This window comes from Euprymna scolopes, chromosome 37, assembly GCF_053919585.1.
Source record: "Euprymna scolopes isolate OS-2025 chromosome 37, ASM5391958v1, whole genome shotgun sequence".
NCBI classification, from domain to species: Eukaryota; Metazoa; Mollusca; class Cephalopoda; order Sepiida; family Sepiolidae; genus Euprymna; species Euprymna scolopes.
In genome coordinates this window covers 48532558-48554407 of record NC_136518.1, presented here as the reverse complement: position 1 = coordinate 48554407, position 21850 = coordinate 48532558, and the positions used below count along the sequence as shown (strand labels likewise).

At 34.3% G+C, this 21850-nt stretch overlaps 1 protein-coding gene across 1 annotated transcript in view; it reads left to right on the top strand.

Annotated features, from left to right (window-relative positions):
• LOC145261148 (intraflagellar transport protein 172 homolog) overlaps positions 1-21850 on the top strand; it is a 265859-nt gene that overhangs the window by 19409 nt on the left and 224600 nt on the right. Inside the window, exons 5-6 of the mRNA XM_080119448.1 lie at positions 683-762; positions 4543-4630. Coding sequence (XP_079975574.1) covers positions 683-762; positions 4543-4630 — 168 coding nt within the window. The remainder of the gene's footprint in view (positions 1-682; positions 763-4542; positions 4631-21850) is intronic.

Below are 21850 nucleotides of genomic sequence, written 5' to 3'. Positions count from 1 at the left end.
CACAACTAATATTATTTCAAACTTAAGCTTCATAGACCAACATAAATGCCATTTCAACGTTAAGCTTCACAGCCAAGCATAAATGCTATTTCCAAATGCAAGCTTGATAGACCAAGATAAATATTATTTAAGACTTAAGCTTGACAGACTAGTACAAATATTATTTTAAATTTAAGCTGGACAGATTAGCAGTATAGCTTTTTTAAAATTTAAGCTTAACAGACTAATATAAATCCTATTTCAAGCTTAAACTTGACAAATTAATATAAATCCTATTTCAAACTTAAGTTTGACAGAGTAACACGAATCCTATTTCAAGCTTAAGCTTGACAAATCAGCATAAATGCTATTTTAAATTTAAGCTTGGCAGACCAGCATAAACGCTATTTGATATTCAAGCTTGACAGACCGGCATAAATGCTATTTTAAATTTGAGCTTGAGAGACCAACATCATAGATGCTATTTTAGATTTAAGCTTGACAAACCAGCGTAAATTTAACAAAAACAAGTATATATCAACAAATTGTTGCTAATACATGCTGCAAAATCTTTTTTGATGTGTTTAAGTTTTAATTTAATAATGCTTCAAACTTTCATGTTAGTCCATTCACCAGGGCAACTTTGAACGGCCATATTAATTTACATTTAAAAGAATTTTTTATTGTTCAATTTCCACTTCAGGTGAGAGCAGCCAATATGAAGTCCAACAAGTCCTCTACCATTTATGCCTCGGACTCTCATGTCCTGACATTGTCTGCAAGGTAAAATAAATTTTATTATATTATTTTGACATAAGTGCTATAAAAAAGAGAGTTTTGCAAGATTTGATACACTCGTATGTGTTGCATCCACACATATACTTGGTCATAAATTCAGAAAGAAGAAAAAATCAATGTTAGCATATTATACGAGAGTAGTTTCAAAAGTAAGGCCTCCTATTTTTTTAAATTTAAAAACTAAAATGCTGAAGAATTATGAAGATGAAAGTGGTGCCATTAAAACGAGTGACCTTTTGTGCTCCAAAATTTATTTTTCTATATAGACATCACTATTCTCAATGTACTTTTGTTAGGAATTCAATGACACATCTCTGCTTCTGATGCACGTCTGTGACAGGGGTTGCTTTCTTAGTCTCACATTGTCAATATCTGCAACATAGATGAAACTTTCAGGACATCAATGCATAAGTTCAATCATCATAACAATGCAATTTGCAATCCCCTCTAATTCAATAGAATGGAATAAAAATAATAGGAGGTATTACATTTGGAATATCCCCCGTACATTAGTGTGTTGGGTTCAAAGATATTTTCCCTGGCGATAATTGGTTCTAGTGCTTGAGGACTCTACAATTGTGAGATTTGGTACTGTTATGGCCCCCTCTATTTTCCATCTATATATCTATAATATAAAGCTGGATGTCTGTGTGTGTGTGTCTGATCACGAATAGGCTCCTATATGGTTGACTATTTTAAAAAACTGATTGCATATAATGATAGAAGATGTATCGAGACATAGGAATGGGTATGTTTGATCTGGCAGAATGGTGGTATATTTAAATTGTGGGGTTTGCGTTCGCGCCTGGTCCACAATGTATGGAAATAAAAAATTTAAAAATTAAAAAAAAACGTTAACAAGTGTTTTTGATTTAGATGAACATAAGAATACTTTGATAAGTACGTTTTTAACTTAAATAGGGATGGTATAATAAAATTGTGGGGTCTGCGTTCCCGCCTGACTTCCATAGAATGGAGATAGGCACAAACTTTAATAAAGATTTTTACTATCTTTCTGCATAAGTATACTTTGGTAATTATGTTTCAGTTTGAAGAAATATGGTATAATAAAATTATGGGGTGTTCGTTCGCACCTGAGCTCCATAGAATGGAAATATGTCACAAAGTTTAACAAGGTTTTTTAATATAGATCCACAGAATATTGTGATAAGTGTTTCAGTGTGAACAGGTATGGTATAATAAATTATGGGGGTTATCTATTTTATTTTTACTTTCACCATATTTTGCTTTGGTTTTGATACCTCCAAATTCGAAGCTATCTCTTTACAACCCTTCCTTTTCATAACCTATCATGCTTTCATAAATCAGAGTCCATTTTCTGTAGGCTGTTTTTGAACCCAGTCAACGACGGGTACTTTTGCTAGTATATATATAAAGAGCAAAATGTGTGTATGTGTGTGTGTTTGTATATTTGCCAAAAACCTTTCACACATGCCACGGATCCTGACGAGATCAGTATCATTTTGAAACTCCATCCTTCAGACGACACATGTTGAAAAATTGGGCAAAAACATTAATTCCTTCACTCTCAACTGGGCAGTTTTTTACAAGGAGGGGTCGGTTTTTGCATCGCCATTTTTGCAAGTCATTGTCTTCTTTTCGATTGACTGCACTTAATTTCAACATTTGTGACTTTCGGTTGCGTGATGGAGACATCAGCTAAGATGTTGTGGTTTTTATTTTCCTCCTTCACATTATGGGTTCAAGCCTGCCCGCCTACTACCACTTTTTTTTTAACACCTTTCTGCTACTACCACTTTTTTATCCCCCTCCCCTGGGACTTTTTACTACACCTACACACACTTGGGCAATGCTGGGCACCCCCACTAGTTGGTTATAAATTCAAAAAGGAACCTCTGTCACAGAAAATACACACAATAAGATAAGCTCATAGTTACATGCTTCTTTGATCAGTACCAAAATTACTATTTTACTGTTGCAATCAAAAAGAGGCGAAATAGCTCCCAAAACTAAATATGAAATAAATAATCTATCAATCTATATACTACAAAGCAGACTAACAAAATCAATAAAAATATTAGCAAATATATTTGTGATAAATTCTCTATCAATCTTTTTAATTAACTATTTAGTCCAATTAAAATTTAATTTACTTACCTTCATGCTCGCTTATTTAAAAATGAACCTATTATGATTGAAATAAAAAAAAACCCTCAAGATAAAAGAAATACATTATCAATTAATAAAATAAAAATTCTAATTTATATTGAACTTATGAATTTAAAATATGAAATAGATGAATGTATTAATAAACCATGAAAATATAAAAACTTTACATTTTCTGCAAATCGACAGAAACATTCAAATGTAACAGCAACTTTTTAAAAACATTCTCAGTAAAAATGGAACAATTTTTTTTATTTTTTTTTTACAAAGATGGAGTATTTCTCTTGAAATATTAAAACATATATTTTCCCATTCTTTCAGATTCTATACAACAATAAATGAAAGATGTATAGAAAATTGAAAAAAATTAAAGTAAATGAATTTTATTGAAAAAGAAAAAAATATAACTGTTGTCTCTACTGTTTTATTTTTGTTCATTTCTTTCATTGCACCCACCTTCATTGCATTGCAAACAACCTTGTATATATATATATATATATATATATATATATATATATATATATATACATACAGTATTTGCGCAGGCTTGAAAACGCCTTGAATTTTCACTTTTATCTTGAAAGGCCTTACTTCTATTATTACCTTGGAAAATCCTTGAAAATATGAAAAATGTCTTGAAAATTCCTTGAAAGGCCTGGAAATTTTTTTTTTATATTCAGAAAAATTTGTGTCGAAATATTAAAGATAAAATCGAAATAAATTTTATTATTATTTTAAGTATTAATAAAAATACTATTAAAATATTTTTTAAATATTGAAAAGAAAATTGAAATGCAACATTTTGAAATTGCATAGTAGTATTGTGGATTTAAGAGTTACGCCCCTTTACCACAAAACTACCTCAGGTCGTTTTGTGATAAAGGAACGTAACTCCATTTTTTCAGCCTGCCCAACCTAGTTTTCAATTATCACTTTTTTTTTTCTCACTTTTTTGGGGAGGAGGGATTCAAACCTCCCTCTATTTTTGCTTTCATTTAAAATATAAATTGGGGCGGGGGGGGGGGATAGTGGCAGCCGCCATAAATAAAAAAAAAAACTTTCCTTGTGGGGATATGTCTCGAATGACGAAGCCTTCCCCCACCAAAAAAAATTGTGAGAACCTAAAATGAGGTCGGCTGGGCCAAAAAAATGGACAAGATGGTTGCCATCTTGGTTGGAAATTTAAAAGCTGTAAAGAGAGTTAATATTTGAAATGAAATAAAAAGCATTTAAAACTGCTTAAAAACACAAAAAAATGATGCAGGTAGGTTGCAAAATAATTTTTATTGGCTATGGTAACATTTATTTGTTGTATAGTTGATTTTTTACCCCTTTTTTGAATCGCTGTGGATCGTAAAACAAACCCCCAAATTTTGTTTTGAAAACTTGAATTTTGTCTGGAGAAGGCCTTAAAAAACTTTTAAAAACCTTGAAAAGTCCTTGAAAATAGACATTGAAAATCTGTACAAACTCAAGATATAACTAGACTTCTTAGCGTAGTAACAAATGACAAAAGTTATAGCCCATTGACTTATGATGAATGCTCCATATAAATAACCATACTTTTTTATGACTGTTATAATTATTTAATTTGATTTTTTTTTTTTTTTTCAACAGTCCAACAGGAAAAGCTTTTGTATCTGGCCATGCTGATAATTCTATCATACGTTATACATTTGAAGATGATGGTTCAGGGGATACTAGGGTGAGTTTTGTGATATTCGTTTTGTAATATTTTCTGAGTGTAGAACCACGCAAACCCCAATATTTGTGCGCCATGGTTTTCTTCTCTTTTATCTTCTACTTCTCATTCTGGCCATCTCATCTTGGTGATTGCCAAGGGTACGAGCACTAGTTTACAAGTATAGAAAAATGAACAATACAATACAGACTCATGAAAAAAAAAAAACACAATTCTAATACAGATATCTGTGTGTGAGGTCGCCAAGCTAATCAAGAACCTTGATTCCAGTAAAGCAACTGGCCCTGACGGCATTCCAGTTATAATGCTGAAAAAGCTCCAACCAAAACTTGCCCCCGTACTTACGAAACTGTTTAAGCATTGCCTTAAGGAGAAGTGCTTTCCAACACCCTGGAAAACCTCATCAGTATGCTCTGAATTTAAGAATTCAGGTGAAAAGTCATCTCCCCCTCAGTACAAACCAATAAGTCTCCAATGTGTCATGAGTAAGTTGTTGGAATTCATATTAAATAAAGTAATCAACCACCTCAGCAGAAACAACCTTCTTAGTGACATGCAATATGGTTTCCGCTCCACAAGATGTGCTAACAGTTATATCTCAAGTAGATATGCTAACAGTTATATCTCATAGGATTAGTGAATCTCTTGACAAAGGCTTCCTTTCCAGGGCAATTGCTCTTGACATATCGAAGGCCTTCGATAAGTTATGGCATAAGGGCCTGCTTCACAAGATTTCCAGCTATGGTATCACTGGAAATGTTTTCTCAATCATTAAATCATTTCTCTCTGATAGGCTCATAAGAGTAGTTGTTGATGGGCAGAAATCAGAGGCCCACATTATTAATGCTGGAGTCCCGCAGGGGTCCATCCTGGGCCCAACTCTCTTCCTCATCTCCATCAATGATCTCCCAAAACACATACTTAAATCATTCATTGACATCTATGCTGATGACACGACCATCTATGGCAACACATCAAAGGCCATAAATGACAAAGCTCTCTCTAATTCTCTCTCCTCTGATCTTGAGCGCGTGGTACAGTGGGGGAAAGCTGGCTGGTCACTTTTAATGCATCTGAAACCAAGCTTCTATCTTTACATCATCAACGCTCTGATCCCCATTTGAAATGGATGGCTCTTGTCTTGGGGAGGCTCCATGTTTTGACAAGCTTCTGGGTTTGCTCTTTACTCCTGATCTGAAATGGAACGCATACATCAGGTCTGTTGCCAAGGACGCTGGGAAAATGGTGGGATCTTTCTACCACTCCAGAAGATATCTCACTACTGATGCAATTCTCTATCTATATAAAAGCCAAGTACATCCAAGGATGGAGTACTGCTGCTACATCTGGGCAGGAGCTGCTAAAAACAGCCTATCTTGCCTTGACAGAGTACAAAATAGACTTCGTAGCTTAGTGGGGGATGCCCTTTTCTCTTCCCTGCAGCCTCTCTCCCACAGAAGAGATGTTGCGAGCCTGTCTTTGTTTTATCGTTATTTCCATGGCAAGTGCTCGTCTGAGCTCCAATCTCTCATCCCCCCTCGCCAGTCTTTCACGAGAAATACCCGTTTGGCTGAAACTACTGTCAATAATTTTCCCCACTCTTTATCTGTACCTAAATCCAAACGTAGATTCCATGAGCAGAGCTTCTTTCTCAGAAGTGCAAGACTGTGCAACTCTCTTCCATTTGCCTGTTTCCCACCTGACTACAACTTGGATGTCTTCAAGTCCAACATAAACAAGTTCCTGATGAACCGCCCCCCCTTAAGTAAGACACTTTATCAGATCTCCATTACTAGCGATTACTACGATATTATCCCATCGATTACTGTACATGCAATAACCCTTATCCCTGAGTTGCCTACAAGCCTTGATAAGTGGTGACTTCCTTGTAAAAAAAAATACAAAAAAAACAAGATATTCTAGTAAAAAATATAAATTTATAACTTAAAATATTGCAATATTAAGAATTGGTTATATAATTTGGAGCATTAAGAATTTTTTTTAAAATTCGATTTAAGAATTAAAAAAAAAAATTCTTAATGCTGCAAATTTTATCTTGTCCTTTACTTTTCCATGTTTAAGCTTAACCATAATACTTTTCATGCTTGCATTTTTCTGTTGTAATCCATGATTTTTCGAGGCTTCCAATAAATTCACTTATTCTTTGTTTAATTTCAGTCTTATCTTTTTGACCCCATAAATATAACATACACGTATGTAAAACCATGTACAACACTCGTGTGCTTTCATTCTCTCTGTTTCACTTATTAGTTCTCTTTTTGCGAGAGCAGTGATTTAGTAGCAACACTAGTTGCTGGAGTGACATGGTTGCTATGGAAACCATCCAGAAAAAACGTCACTCATGAACACCAGTAAATTCATCATAACTTTTGTTTTACTGTACAAAAATTGAATTTTTTTTTTCACAATATAGCTGAGAAGGTGAGCTATAAACTGTAATAATTGTTTGATATTTGATCGAAAAATGAGTGAGCGGTGAAGCTATAAAGCAGTTCTAAATGACTAAAACTGCCACTTAACCATATATTCAAACTGCCACTTAACCAAACCAACAGGGGATCATCCAAGCTGATCATCACATCTGCTTCCGGATACACTAAGAGCAACAAAGACCTGGTCTTAGAAGTAAATAACCATGAGGAAGCAGACACGCTGCTGATCCACCAGGCTGTGTTGGCTTCACAGTGAAACCCACCTGATGCACAGTTAGTATTTTTCTCCCCAGATACGGACGCTTTAGTGCTAGTTACAGAAAACTATGACCAATTGCTGAAAAACATGTCTATTTCTATGGCCTCTGGTGTTATACAAATTGAACCACTGTGGCGAGCTCTAGGTAAAGAAAGAGCAAAGGTTTTGCCAGCCTTCCATGCGTTCACTGGGGCCAACAACATAGGGAGGTTCTCCCGTATATGCAAGACAACCTGGCTGCAGATCTACCTCAAAGCAGACGCAATGGATGAATCAGAAGTGACAGAGGGAATGCTGTCAACACTGGAGTCCTTTGTATGTGCAGCTTACTCACCAAAAGGGATCAACATAAAAACAATCCCTGAACTGTGATGGCATCTGTTCTGCAAGCATAGGGCAGAAAGTGACAGGCTCCCTCCAACACCTGGAGCTCTGAAGCAGCATATTTTAAGTCTATGTCCAAGCAAGGGTAGGGGCACAATCAGCCATTACTCTGCAGATTTCACAACTGGATCCCCTGGAAAATGGGTACTTCAGACAATTGGATGGCATCCTGAAACCAATGACCAAAGATGTCCTCCCAACCCCTAAGGTCATCCTTGAGATGGTCACATGCAAATGTATATTTGACTGTTCTTCTGGCAGATGTTCCTGCAGGTCTAAAGACTTAGCCTGTCCTGACATGTCAGTGCAGCAGCCAGTGCGAAAACGATGAAGATTCCCAAGCTGTGATGTATGAAAGTGATGTTGAGGATTATGTATAGACTATGATCAAACATTTCATTATGTTAAAGATGGTTGCACAAACATTCAAAGTTTACAGTTAAAAGTCATTATAATAAAAATAACTCTGATTTAGTATCTGACTAACTGCCAAGGTTGTTAAGTTTTTTACCCATATCATGGATTATGTGTTTCAATGGGGGGGGGGGGGTTACAAAAGATGAAATGATAACTTGGATCATTGACACTAAAAATGTAGGTTTAGCAGTTAAAATCAGTGTTCCAGCTTATTTAGAGGCCGAGATATTACAAAACATACATCTTACGGCAGCCATTTTGTAAATTCCAATATGGCTGCCATATACACATCTGGGAAAATTTTATAACCACCACCATTGGTTTTCTTAGCCCTGAAAATGTAGTTTTAGCAGTTAAAATCAGAATTCCAGCTTGTTTAGAAGCCGAGATATTACAAAACGTACATCTTATGGTGGCCATTTTGTAAATCCAATATGGCCGCCATTTACGCATCTGGCCAAATGCAAACATTGATTTTCTGATTCCTGGGACAAAAACCTTTCCAAAAATGTATAGGTTTGCAAATCTCCAAAAGGTTCCCACAAAAGTTAAAATTGTGCCATTAGGAACCTGACTATATATATAACTGAAGAGTCCTAGAGTGGATGAAATGCGGAATATTCAGTGTAGCTTAATCGCCATATATATTTTATAACTTACTAACTAGCTCTACCTACGTATTGAGCACTTTTGAAGTAAATACTTAAAGTTTACGCATAAATTTATACTTTCGTATATTAATTTTATGTGAATAAATGAAGTAATTATATATATATATATATATATATATAATATATATATATATATATATATATATATATATATATATATATATATATATATAATGATTAATCCATGTATGTGCTTGTTGTAATAAAAATGTTTCCTGGCTATAAGGTTTACATATGCTTTGGGCACTGTTAAAGTGCTGAAAATATATACACACATATTATAATACCTTCTAATACTATATGTGTATATACATGGAACATTATTGAATTATATATATATATATATATATGGGCAAATAGTTAATAAAATATGTTAAAAAACACTTTGAAATGAGTTAAAAATATATTTAATCTGAAAAGGAAACACTAGATAAATGGATAGTCCTTAATCCGCGGAGTTTCGAAGAAATACTTTCCTTCTCATCAGAGGGTAGGAATTAGCAAAATGCGCATGCAGAAGTATTTGATGAAACAACAAGTAAGTCAAAGATCTTACTTGAAAACAAAAAAAGTGAAGCAGAGGGAATGTGGTGAAGAAAAAGGTGATTACACATGAATGGATAATCTGGTGGAAGATAAAAAATCCAAATGTAAAACTTCAAGAAAGTTAAAAGAATTTCCATTTGTACAAGTAAAATCCAGGGAAATCCCGTAATTGGAAGAAGATGGTCTATAATAATCCAAAGGCAGAAATCCATGGAATAATTCACAAAAATGTATACAAGGAAAAAAAGAAAAGATTTCAATAATATTAATAAATAAAATATGCTTTTCACTCTACTTCCGAGACATAAAATATATATATATATATATATATATATATATATATATATAGATAAAATGTGTTTTTTCAATTAAATTCTGCGCTCTTTGTGTATATCAATCCATTATTGTTTAGAAGCTCAATATAAGTTAAATATAACAACAGAGCATATATAAAAGAATTACAATATAGTTACATTCCAAGATGCAAATATTTATTTTTCATACAAAACAGCTCCTCAAGCATGTTAAAATTTGGATAAATTTTTTACAGATCCGTCTCGTTATGCGGAAACAAATGCTTATTAATACAATACCATCTGTTTTCGTACACATACCCTTCAGGAAAATGCTGAGCAATATAATACTGCAATAAGAAAAAAAGTTCATAGAAGACTCAACATCATGTGTTTATTCTGACAACCATCTTTGTTTATATAGTAAAGCTAGACAGGTTATATATACAGGGTGTTCCAAAAGTCTTGGGCACATTTCAAATTAATGGATAAATTGAGTGAGAAAGAGTCTGATGACTTCATTTTCCAACAGGATGGGGCATGACCACACTGGAGCCTCAGGGTTAGACAGTTTCTGAACCCAACACTGCTAGATATATGGCTTGAAAGATTTGGGCAAAATGATCACCTTCTCACATCCTGCGATTTTTTTTTTTTTTTTGTGCAGATTTGTGAAAGGACTGGTCTATGTGCCTCCCATTCCAAGAGACGTGGGTGAGCTGAAGGCTCGAATAACAGAAGTTGTTGCAACCATTGACAATGTAATGCTGGGACATGTTTGGCAAGACTTGGACTATCGGCTTGATGTGTGTCGTGTGACCAATAGTGTTCACATTGAACATTTTTGAACATTCCATGCAAAAACTTGAGATTACAAGCTTTCTGAATATATCAAGTGCGTGTTTATATCTTTCTGAATATATCAAGTGCGTCTTTATAGCTTTCTGAATATATCAAGTGCGTGTTTATAGTTTGCGAGATATTCAATGTCAAAATGTGCCAAAGACTTTTGGAACACCCTGTATATATATTAGTGATAGGACAACTCCAATATTTTTCCCGATTCCGATACAATTACCAATTCTGTACTAAATTCCCAATTCCAATACAATTAATGATTCTGATTAGGATACAATTACCAATTCTGTACTAAATTCCCAATTCCAATACAATTAATGATTCTGATTCCAATTCTTTATAAATACGTAAATACTTTAACTGCAGAGTTGTTATTTTTCCCGATTACTGTAAAAGCGTCTTAAATGTGCATATATTTTCTCAAACGTAAAACACTTTCTTGTGAGGGGGATAATCTATAGATTTTAGTTTTACTGATAGTTTAAAATCAATAAATAGTTATTATTTTATTATTACTACCAACAGTAAAAGATTTTGTTTTAAACAAAATCAAATAAAAAAAAAATTATAATTAAAGGAATCGTTTTTGGCATCAGAAATAAACATAAATTTTTCCAATACCTATTCCGATACTTCCAAAAGTTTCGATTTTTCTGATTCCTGATTCTGATTTTGATTAATTGTCCCAACATTAATATATATATATATATAGGGTGACCCCCCCCCAAAAAAATAAAAGATAAATGGAGGCCATCTAGAACATATGCTGTAGAACGGAGAGAAAAAAAGGCCAAAAACCCTAGTGTTTTGATGTGACGTTTTGACTATAATAAACTAGTTATGACCAAAGTTTCATTTCATTCGGAGAAAACAGGGCCTAATTAGAGTTGGAGCCCGCTTTTTTTTGGTTACCCTGTATGTGTGTGTGTGTATATATATATATATATATATAAACATCTTGCAACTCTACTTCCCACACGCCTCTGTTAAGCATGATCTCAAATAGTAACCCCTTACGTCCAAGTGGCAATACGCCTTATTTGAGGTGAAAAAGAATTTTTTAAAAATATATATACGCTGCAATTCCTTTCATTCATTTCCAGATTCAAGCTCTCAATGAATTCTTCTATTCATGACAAGAACGCATTCAGGGCTGTCTTTCAATAAAGTTAACGAGCCTTTAACTGTACAACTCTTGCATCGTTATTCATCGAGCAATTGAAAAGATCGAGCTATTTCTTTACAATCCACCAAATGAAAAAAGAGAGAAAGGAAATAAAATAAATAAAAAAAGAAAAAATCAAGAAAAAAAAAGTTGCTCGTGTTTATTTGTGGCAATTTAAAATTGCAGTTGAACGGAGACAGGGACAGATGAATGAAACGAAAAAGGAAAACATTTTGAAAAGCACAATTCACGATTGATTCTGAGTAAATAAACAGCTTGGTTGATAGACAATCGACTGAGTTTGTTTGGCAACAGGCTTGCCTTGTTTTTGCATCTTTGAGCTCTCCTCTCTCATTAGAAGCAAAATGATGCTTGACAACTGCATCTTAACCTGTTGAAACTCTGTAGATAAACTGAACGATAAAAAAAAAAATTAAGCCTAACGAACCATTTTATACTTAAAAATGAAAGTGTTATTTCAGACGTAAGCATGATGTGCCGACAAAAATGTTAGTGAGAGATCAACAGAAATACCATTTCAACTTGAGCATGACAGACTAAATTTTTTATTTTTTTTTTATTTTTAATAGAAATTGTTCCAGATAAGGCATGAAGACACTTGATGTAAGAAGCTAAAAAGAAAGAAAAAATGACTACTACTTCAAGGGCTATAATCAGCCAACAACAAGTATTAGATGAATAGTCTGACCCAGAAAACAGCAATTCTTCCCCTTTGTCAGAAACCTCGCTCATGGAATGTTATGACTAAAGGACAAAATAAAGGAAGCGAGAGTTACGAGGCTGCCAAAAGTAAACCCAAGTTCTACTTTTTAATCTTCTAGTTAGATGGATAGATTCTGATCCAGAAAACAGCATTTCTTGCCACTTTGTCAGAAACATACCTCGTAGAATATGAGGACTACAAGACAAAATAAAGGAAGCGAGAGTTATGAGGCTGCCAAAAGTAAACCCAAGTTCTACTTTTTACTCGTCTAGTTAGATGGATAGATTCTGATCCAGAAAACAGCATTTCTTGCCCCTTTTTCAGAAACATACTTCGTGGAATGGGAGGATTAAAGGACAAAATAAAGGAAATGAGATAAAATTCTATTTCAAAATTAAGTATAACAGACTAAAGAAAAAGTGACATGAGAGTAGAATGCAAGCGTTATTTCAAATGTAGGCATGATAGGTCGAAAATATGCATATGATAGATCAGAAATTTTATTAAATTATAACATGACAGACCAAATAAAATACTATTATAAAATTAAACATGACAGACTAAAGAAAAAGTATAACATAAGAGTAGAATGTAAGTGTTATTTCAAACGTAGACATAATAACTTGAGAAAAATGCTTGTGGTAGACCAGCAGAAATACAATATTCAAACATAAGGCCAAAAACGATACTATTTCAAACTTAAATATTACATTTCATTTCTGATTTTTTATGGCGACAACTCTTTCAGTCTCTTTGTGCTATACAATATCAGTTCTTTGCACCATTGTGCAAAGCAGTCAAGTTGACATTCAATTCGAGTTTATCTGTCCATTCCAGCCTTTTGGATTGGTTTGGGGCACATGGTACATGGGCAGTTTATACCATGGATTCGATCACAGCACGATTGGGGGCGGGGGTTAGCCTCTTTGCGTTTTCACTTTTTTTCACCACAAAACATTCCTTGAATTAGTTTCTCTTTCTCTCCTATTCCCTTTAGGAAGAAAGAGGATGTAAAGAGATAGAGGGGATGGGATGAAGTCATATCTGGTCAGGAGGAGTCTTGAGGTTGATCCTATCTGGACTGTCTCTGGTTTGGGTTTTTAAAACCATGGGCATTCTGAAGAAAGGGCTTGTTCAGTGATTGCAATAAAAATGAATTTAAGAGGGGAGGGGGGCTCTGCTATCTCGCATTATAGCTTAGTCGCACTCCCACATCACAGAATTCAAACTTAAACCTGACAGACTAAAAAAATGCTATTCATCACTTGTATATGACAGACGGATGAACCGATTTTTATTTATCTGCAACTAGAATAAACTGATTCAATCTGTACATTTAGAGGTAAAAATACTTTTTCAGACTGATGCCTAATAGACCAACATATCTGAAAAAGTAATCAAAAATAAATTTATCAGACGTTTTTGGTGGCCAAATTCATCAATGGACAATCTATATTGTCTAATTGAATAAAACGGTTCTGTCTTTTCGTTTGATCGGCGATAAAAGGTCAGACTATTTACAAGGTTGTTATTTAGATTATAATAACTGGACAGTAGAGAGTGTGTGTGTGTGTGTGTGTGTGTGTGTGTGGCAGCCGGAAGTGTTCCCCAGGGAAGACAGCTAATGTAGATTATTAGAGGAAAAGAGGCTGTACAGATGCGGGTTCGATCATCATTATTGTTGCAATGGTAGTAGACGAAAGGTATTGTTCTATAAAAAATAAAGAAAAAGAGAGAGAGAAAGATATTAGTAATCTCTTGAGTGGAGAGCCATTCCTGTAATAAAAAATTGGTTCCAAACAAAGATTGGTAAATATATCTAAATATAAACCTATTGTAGAGAAAATAAAATTATTCAATTGCGAATATTAAAGTAAAAATTGGCAGTTTTAATCCAGTCATATAATCTTTGAATTGTAAAGACTTCCAAGTAAAGAATAGTAGTATTGATCTAGTCAAGGTCAGCAGTGATTCGTGTTTATCAACTCTTGCTATAAATATGATCATCCAAATCTTTGATCATACCCAATGCAATTGTGCCAAAATATTGCGACAGACATGTAACCAGTTTTGTGTGTTTGAAATCTTAGCTATGTTAATGTTTCTAATGAAACTTTACTATAAAATATGTCATTGTTAAAAGTCATGAAAAGCACATCTTCTTACTACTAACCTTAAGTCTGGGTGGTAATTATGCCCAAACTATTGAAACATAATTACTAGCTGATGCAGTGAAATTGTTTTATCTTTTGATTTTTTTATTGGTTTCCACATTTTTACACATACTATAAAAGAAATAATATTTTTACTTGTAACGGCTACAACTCTTTATATTCTTTTATTAAAAAAATATGAGTTATTCCACTTGTTCATTTTGAGTTTTTAGTCGAAATTAAAAAAAAAATGTCTCCATCTTATTATTTTATTAGTCTTCCGACAAAGAAGGGATTGGACCTAGTAATTCAATTCCGTTTATCCATTCACACTTTTGTCAATAACCACGCCTTGAATATTTTTTGAAATTTTGCACAAACATTTGTTATGATAAAAGTAAATTTTTGCTAGAATTAATTTTCCAGGATAACTCTGGTTGCCCTCCCTATGGGCCATTATGAGGTAAAATTGACCCCAAATCATTCATCCGTTCATTTGTTTACACTTTTCTTAATAATCCCTCCTTGAATTTTTTAAAAATTTTGCACAAGCATTAGTTACGGTGAAAGTAAAATTTTTGCAGAACGGATTTTCTGGGATAACTCTGGTTACTCCCTCTCCCCTCAGGGAGTATCATAGGGGTAAAATTGCCCCCAAATACTCCATTCATTTGTTCAAACTTTTCTCAATAATTGCGCCTTGGATTTTTTTGAAATTTTGCAAAAACGTTAGTCATGATGAAATTAAATTTTTCATTAATGGAGGGGGACCCCGCATGCGCATCTTGTTTTATTTATTTTTTATTTATTTATTTCCTTTTTCTGGCATATCAATCCCTCGCTTTTTCTCCTCCTCTCATTTCACCCTCTTTCGCTCCTCTTATTTCTATCCACCTCTTCTTTTTTCCCCACTTAAACTATGTTAAATAGTACTTCTCACTGTCTCTCTTCATCAATAGAGAAACAGAGAGGAAGATGGTTAAAAGAAGCAATACCATAGGGAAAATTATTGCCTTTTATTATCAACTAGCCTTAGTGCCCGGCATTGCTCAGGTGTTTGGAGGTGTGTGTTGAGCAAAAAAAAAAAAAGTGGTAGTAGGCAGGTAGGCTCAAACCCATACTGCTGTGACCAAACGTACGTAGCCCCAACAGATCGCCGACTCCCAACATCATGTATCGTAGATTTTTCGTTCGACTATTCCTCTTATGGCCGGATCGTCATTTTCTCGCTGGCGACTGTCGATAGGAACACACGTGGTTTCACAAAAGTAGAAATATAATAAATATAATAAACCATGGAACAAAGAAAGGAAAAACACAAACGCCAATGTTCACATATAATTGATTGTTGGACTTGTGAGAGTATGTGCGTCTTCTCTCCGTTCTATCAATGTTACATTTGTCTGTCAGTTGCAATTCGTCTCTATTTCTATTTCACAGTCAACTCTAAAAACTGTCCAACTCCCATCCGCCGTGAAGGGCATCTAGTTGTCAACTGTCTCCTCTACGTTGGTATCAGGTCGCCCCCCCCCCCCGCCCCGGCTACAAGAATCTGCCCTTACCTGTTTTATCTGTAGGTTTCTATTGTCATTGTCAACTCTAAAAGCTCGATCTAAAATTACCTACAGAGTCATTGTTTGCTACTTCCTTTTTATTGTTGATTGTAGGATATTTCCTATTTCTTTGTCTATGCCCCCCCCCTCTCAGCACTTAGCGACTCAAGTCCACCTCAGGTTCACTTAATAGTATCACACCGCGAAGGAGGAAAAGAACCTGAAAAAATAAAACATGACATGTTTGCTGTTGTGCCCATTGTCAAACTAGAAGTGACGAATGTTTAAATTAAGGCTAGTAAATCGAAAAGAGAAGTTGACTTTTGAAAATATCATTGATAAAAGCGACCCTCTCCCTGTAGAAAAGTGCCCAGTTGAGGATGAACGAATTAATGTTTTTAGCCAAGAGTCGAGCTTCAAAATGATACCAATCTCGTGAAAATCCGTCGCCTCTGTCGAAAGTTTTAGGCAGACATACAAACATACATACGTACATACATTTAAACAGACAGGTGAGATTTATATCATAGATAAACGGAAAGAGAGTGTATTGGTGTATGAAATGAGAGGAGGCTTAAACATCATATTGTGCTGAATTGTCTAAATATATATATATGCAGTAGTTTCATTAATGTTAACAGTAATTAATTAAAGTGATTTAATTTAAACAAAGATAATTTGCTAAAAACTTTTCTTAAATTAACATCGATCATTAGAATTCTTACTGACAGCCTAGAAGGATATATATTATTTGGATTCTTCAGACTACTGTTTTCATCTTCAGTGTTATTTTCACAACATTTCGGTCGATGTAACCTCTGACCTTCTTCTGGTGTATTTTGTCAAACAGTGGTTAGAGTATTTGGAAAAATCAATTTTTTTTTTTTTTTTTTTTTTTTTTTACAAGGGTGTCACCACTTATCAAGGCCCAGAGGCCACTCGAGGATAAGGGTTAATAGGTATACATTAGTCATTGTGATTTTAGCATAGTAAACAGTGGGAATTTTGAAACTTGGATTACTTAGGGGGACGATTCAATTAGAACTTGTTCACATTGGACTTTTTCTTCTTTTTTTTTTTTTTCATAGGTATCAACTCATTATCAAGGCCAAGAGGCCACTCAAGGATAAGGGTTAAAGAGTGTACAGTAGAAATTGGACAATATAATAATCATTAGTAATGAAAATTTGTTAAATTTGATAACTTATATGGAACGGCTCATCAAGAACTTATTTACGTTAGACTTGAAAACAACCATATTGTAGTCAGCCGGAAAGCAGGAAAACGGAAGACAATTCCACAGGCGTGCAGTTCTAAGAAAAAAGCTTTGTTCATGGAATCTACGTTTAGGTTTAGGCACAGATAAAAAGTGGGGGGAATTATTGATAGTGTTTACAGCTAGACGTGTGTTTCTTGTGAAAGTTTTGCGAGGGGGGGACCATAGATTGAAGCTCAGTCGAACACTTTCCATGAAAATAACGATACATCAGAGACAAACTCGCAACATCTCTTCTGTGAGATAGAGGTTGCAAGGAAGAGAAAAGGACATCTCCTACGAGGCTACGAAGTCTATTTTGAACTCTATCAAGGCAGGCCAAGTCCTTTCTAGCAGCTCCTGCCCAGATGTGGCAACAGTATTCCATCCTTGGACGTACCTGGCTCTTATATAGATAGAGAATTGCATCAGCAGTCAGATATCTACTGGATCGATAGAAAGATCCCACCATTTTTCCAGCGGCCTTGGCAACAGATTTGATGTACGTGTTCCATTTAAGATCAGGAGTAATGGTCAAGCCCAGAAGCTTGTCAAAACTTGAGGCCTCCTGAAGACGAGAGCCATTCATTTCAATTGATGCCAGATGTGGATCAGAATGTTGATGATGTAAAGAGAGAAGCTTGGTTTTAGATGCATTAAAAGTAACCAGCCACTCCTTTCCCCATTGTACTACATGCTCAAGATCAGAGGAGAGAGAATTGGAGAGAACTTGGTCGTTTACTGTCTTAGATGTGCTACCATAAATGGTAGTGTTGTCAGCATAAATGTCTACAAATGATGTAAGGATGTGATTTGGAAGATCATTAATGTAGATCAGGAAAAGAGTTGGGCCCAGGATGGACCCCTGAGGGACACCGGCATTAATACTGTGGGCTTCTGATTTTTGCCCATCAACTACTACTCTTATGAACCTATCAGAAAGAAATGATTTAATAATTGAGAAGACATTTCCAGCTATACCCTAGCTAGAGATCTTATGAAGTAAACCTTTATGCCATACCCTATCAAAGGCCTTAGATATGTCAAGAGCAATTGCCCTAGAAAGGTTGCCTCCGTCGAGAGATTCGCTAATCCTATGAGATATAACTGTAAGCACATCTGCTGTAGATCTAGCAGAACGGAAACCATATTGAGTGTCACTAAGAAGGTTATTTTTGTTGAGATGGTTGATTACTTCTGTATTTAACACAGATTCCAGCAACTTACTCATGACGCACAGGAGACTTATTGGCCTGTACTGAGAGGGGGATGAGCGATCACCTGAATTCTTAAATACAGGGCATACAGATGAAATTTTCCAGGGAGATGGGAAACTATTCTCCTTAAGACAACGTTTAAATAGTTTTGTAAGTATGGGCGCTAGTTCAGGTTGAAGTTTTTTGAGTACTATAATTGGAATACTGTCCGGGCCCGTTGCTTTACTGGAATCAAGGTTTTTGATTAGCTTAGCAACATCACGTACAGATATACGTATATCACATAGTGTTTTCAGATACAGGAGGAAATATTAGGGGTTGGCGGCCTTGATCGCAAAAGGTAGAATTAGCTGCAAAGTAATATTCTTCTGAATGTTGAAGGTTAAATTCTCAGTGCGGGCAACCAAAAAATACAATTGTGAATTACTTAGAATCTTTATCCAGTCATGACTGACAGTGTTACATGATAAAGGGCTGTCCTCTTTTCATGTAAGTAAAAAAATAGGGAATTAGTTAAATGTAAATATGAAATAGGATAGTCAAGGATTCGAACTTGCAAAGCTAGATTTGGAATTGAGAATTCCAATCATAAGTTAAAATAAATACAGAATGTTATTGAAATTAAGGAATGTGGAATTGCAATTGTTTAGCTTACATATCTGTTTATTGGAAAAGGAATGTAATGATGAAATTTGTTCTGTTATAAAAATGAAAATTAAAAATTCAGAAAGCCTAACATGAGAAAGTTAGTTAGCTGGCTTTCTTGCTCTGTCTTTTTCTCTCCCATTAACGATATCGTTTCATTTATTATTGTTTCAAAATTCAATAATTATTTTGATCACTTGGACAAAAATTGTTTCGGGTTTGTTTGGTTTCGTTTCACGTTTTTGTTTTAACGTTACTTTCTGATCTTTATAGGGACTGACTTGACATTCAATAATTAATCTGTAAGTTTTAACATAAACGCCCCCCCACCTACACACACACCATTACTTAGATAAATTGATTTTTTTTCTTTTGATTTCATTATGGTCTTATTTAAACTATAAATAAATTAGATTTTTTGGTCCATTAAAAATGGGCAAACATTATAGCCTGTTTTCTTAGAACGAGTGCTTTATGCCAAGTTGATGGTTGAATATGGTTAAATTTGTGCTCATTTTTGCATTAAATACTAATCCTTATTAATCCTTAACTGTACATCAAACCATAATACTTAATACATAATACTTAGTTCACTGCACCTTGTTATAACAAAAATTCATACAAAATTTCAGCTAGATCAGCCAAGTATTTTCCAAGAAAATTTCTAGAGAAAGTGTGTTATTGCGGTGACTAATCCCAGTTAATCCCTAACTGTGCATCAAAAGGATATCATGGTATTTAGTTGACTGCACCCTATCATAAAAAAGGTTCATACAAAATTTCAGCTAGATGGGCCGATAGTTTCCAATAAAAAGTGGAATGGACAGACAGACAAACAAAGGGAAATATAATATAGATTTATATAAAAATTACCAAAATGCTAATGTTTATATGAGTAAATGCGAAAGTTTTAGTCTTGTGTTTATGAATGAAATGTTTATTTTAAATTTTGGTTTTTCAAGAAGGAAACTTTTTGAAGCGAAAATTAACTGAAGCTAACAAGTACATTATAAGTCTCTTCTCCTCTCTGATTTTAACATAACTTTTATAAACTATATACCTATACTCCTATAAATTTTTTTTTTTCTTTGTGTATTGATATTCATATGAAAACCCTTTTTTTTCTATTTATTTAAAAAGAAAATACAACTTTGTTATATATGAGTCGTGGAATTGAAGTCACTAGCAAAAGATGTAGCTAATTTGCATATTATTTTAAACACTCATTTTAATTAGTTTTCTATTTTTTCAGTTTTCTTATGGGATGATCATCTTTAGTTAACTATTACATGTAATTATATTCATGCAGATATTATATATGATTTATACTTGCATAATATTTGCATTAAAAGGTTATAGTAAACACAAAAGTTTTTCTATATATATTTATGTATGCGTATATATATTTGTTTTAAAAATTTTGCCTACCAAACTCCTCTGTTAGTTTTTGGTCTACAAACATGAAACTTAATATATAGGGTATTTGAACCCATGCAAAACTTTATATTTGGGTTTTAGCCGGGGAAAATCGATGCAAAACTGAAAATTTTTTAAAAATGGAATTTGCCAGTTGAAGGTCGAACGAAGGCATTAGGAATATGCATGCGTAACATAATAGCTATTGGTTCATGTTTTAATTTTTAGCCTTGCAGAAAACGTGTCTTCATAGCTTAGGCATTAATGTCAAAGGAAAAAGTAAATCATAAGCTAAACGTTTTGGTTTCGATTCTCGGTGGTGGCGCATGAGTCGTTTTTCTTTTCTTTTAACTTTTTAAATCATTATTATATATTGGGTCCAATATAATAATGAATACAAAATATCATATTTAAGCATATTTTATAATCGGGCAATGCTGGGCGGCCTGCTAGTCTCTATAAATAAAATGAACTCATTTTTTCCCGTAGGATTTTGACCTTAATAGGATTAAAAATCAAGATATTTCATGCAAATATAATATGCACAAACGGCAGAACAATATCTGAGGTGTGTTATAGGCTTATTATTTCTCAAATTCCTCGATAATCTTAGATTTCTATACTTTTTCTGCTGAGAAGTCACGGCCAAAATTGGTTAAGATCAATGGAAGTGGTAAAATATTTTCTCTCTAATAAATTCCTCCTCCCCCTACCACCACTTAACACCGTTTGAGGATCGTTCACAAGGAACAGTTGAGAAGAGAACACCGGTTTGGCTTCGTAGTTCTTTCATGTGAAGTTATTTAAAATCACTAAACTAAGCTGCAGTGCTCTGTGGCGTAGTGGTTAGCGTGCTGGACAATTCACATTATATTTTCACGTTCGCGCCAACCTACCGTAGTCGTTTTTTGTTTTTTTCCTAAACAACTGGAATGGACTTTTCTTGGTGGCCAAACTGTTAACGTTGCAGATGTTTTTTTTTTGTTTTTTTTTTTCACACTTTATTTTCCTACTTTTACTCATGTCTCCGGGTTTGATCCTTCCTACTTACCTACCATAACATTTTTTAAAACTCCCCCCCCCCCAGTCCCGGAAACAAACACTCGGGCAACGCCGGGTACCCCCGCTAGTATTAAATATTGTCATCCAAAAATAGCTCCATCAAGGTAAGGGACCATGCCATAGTTGTAATTTTTTATTAGTATTATTTTTTG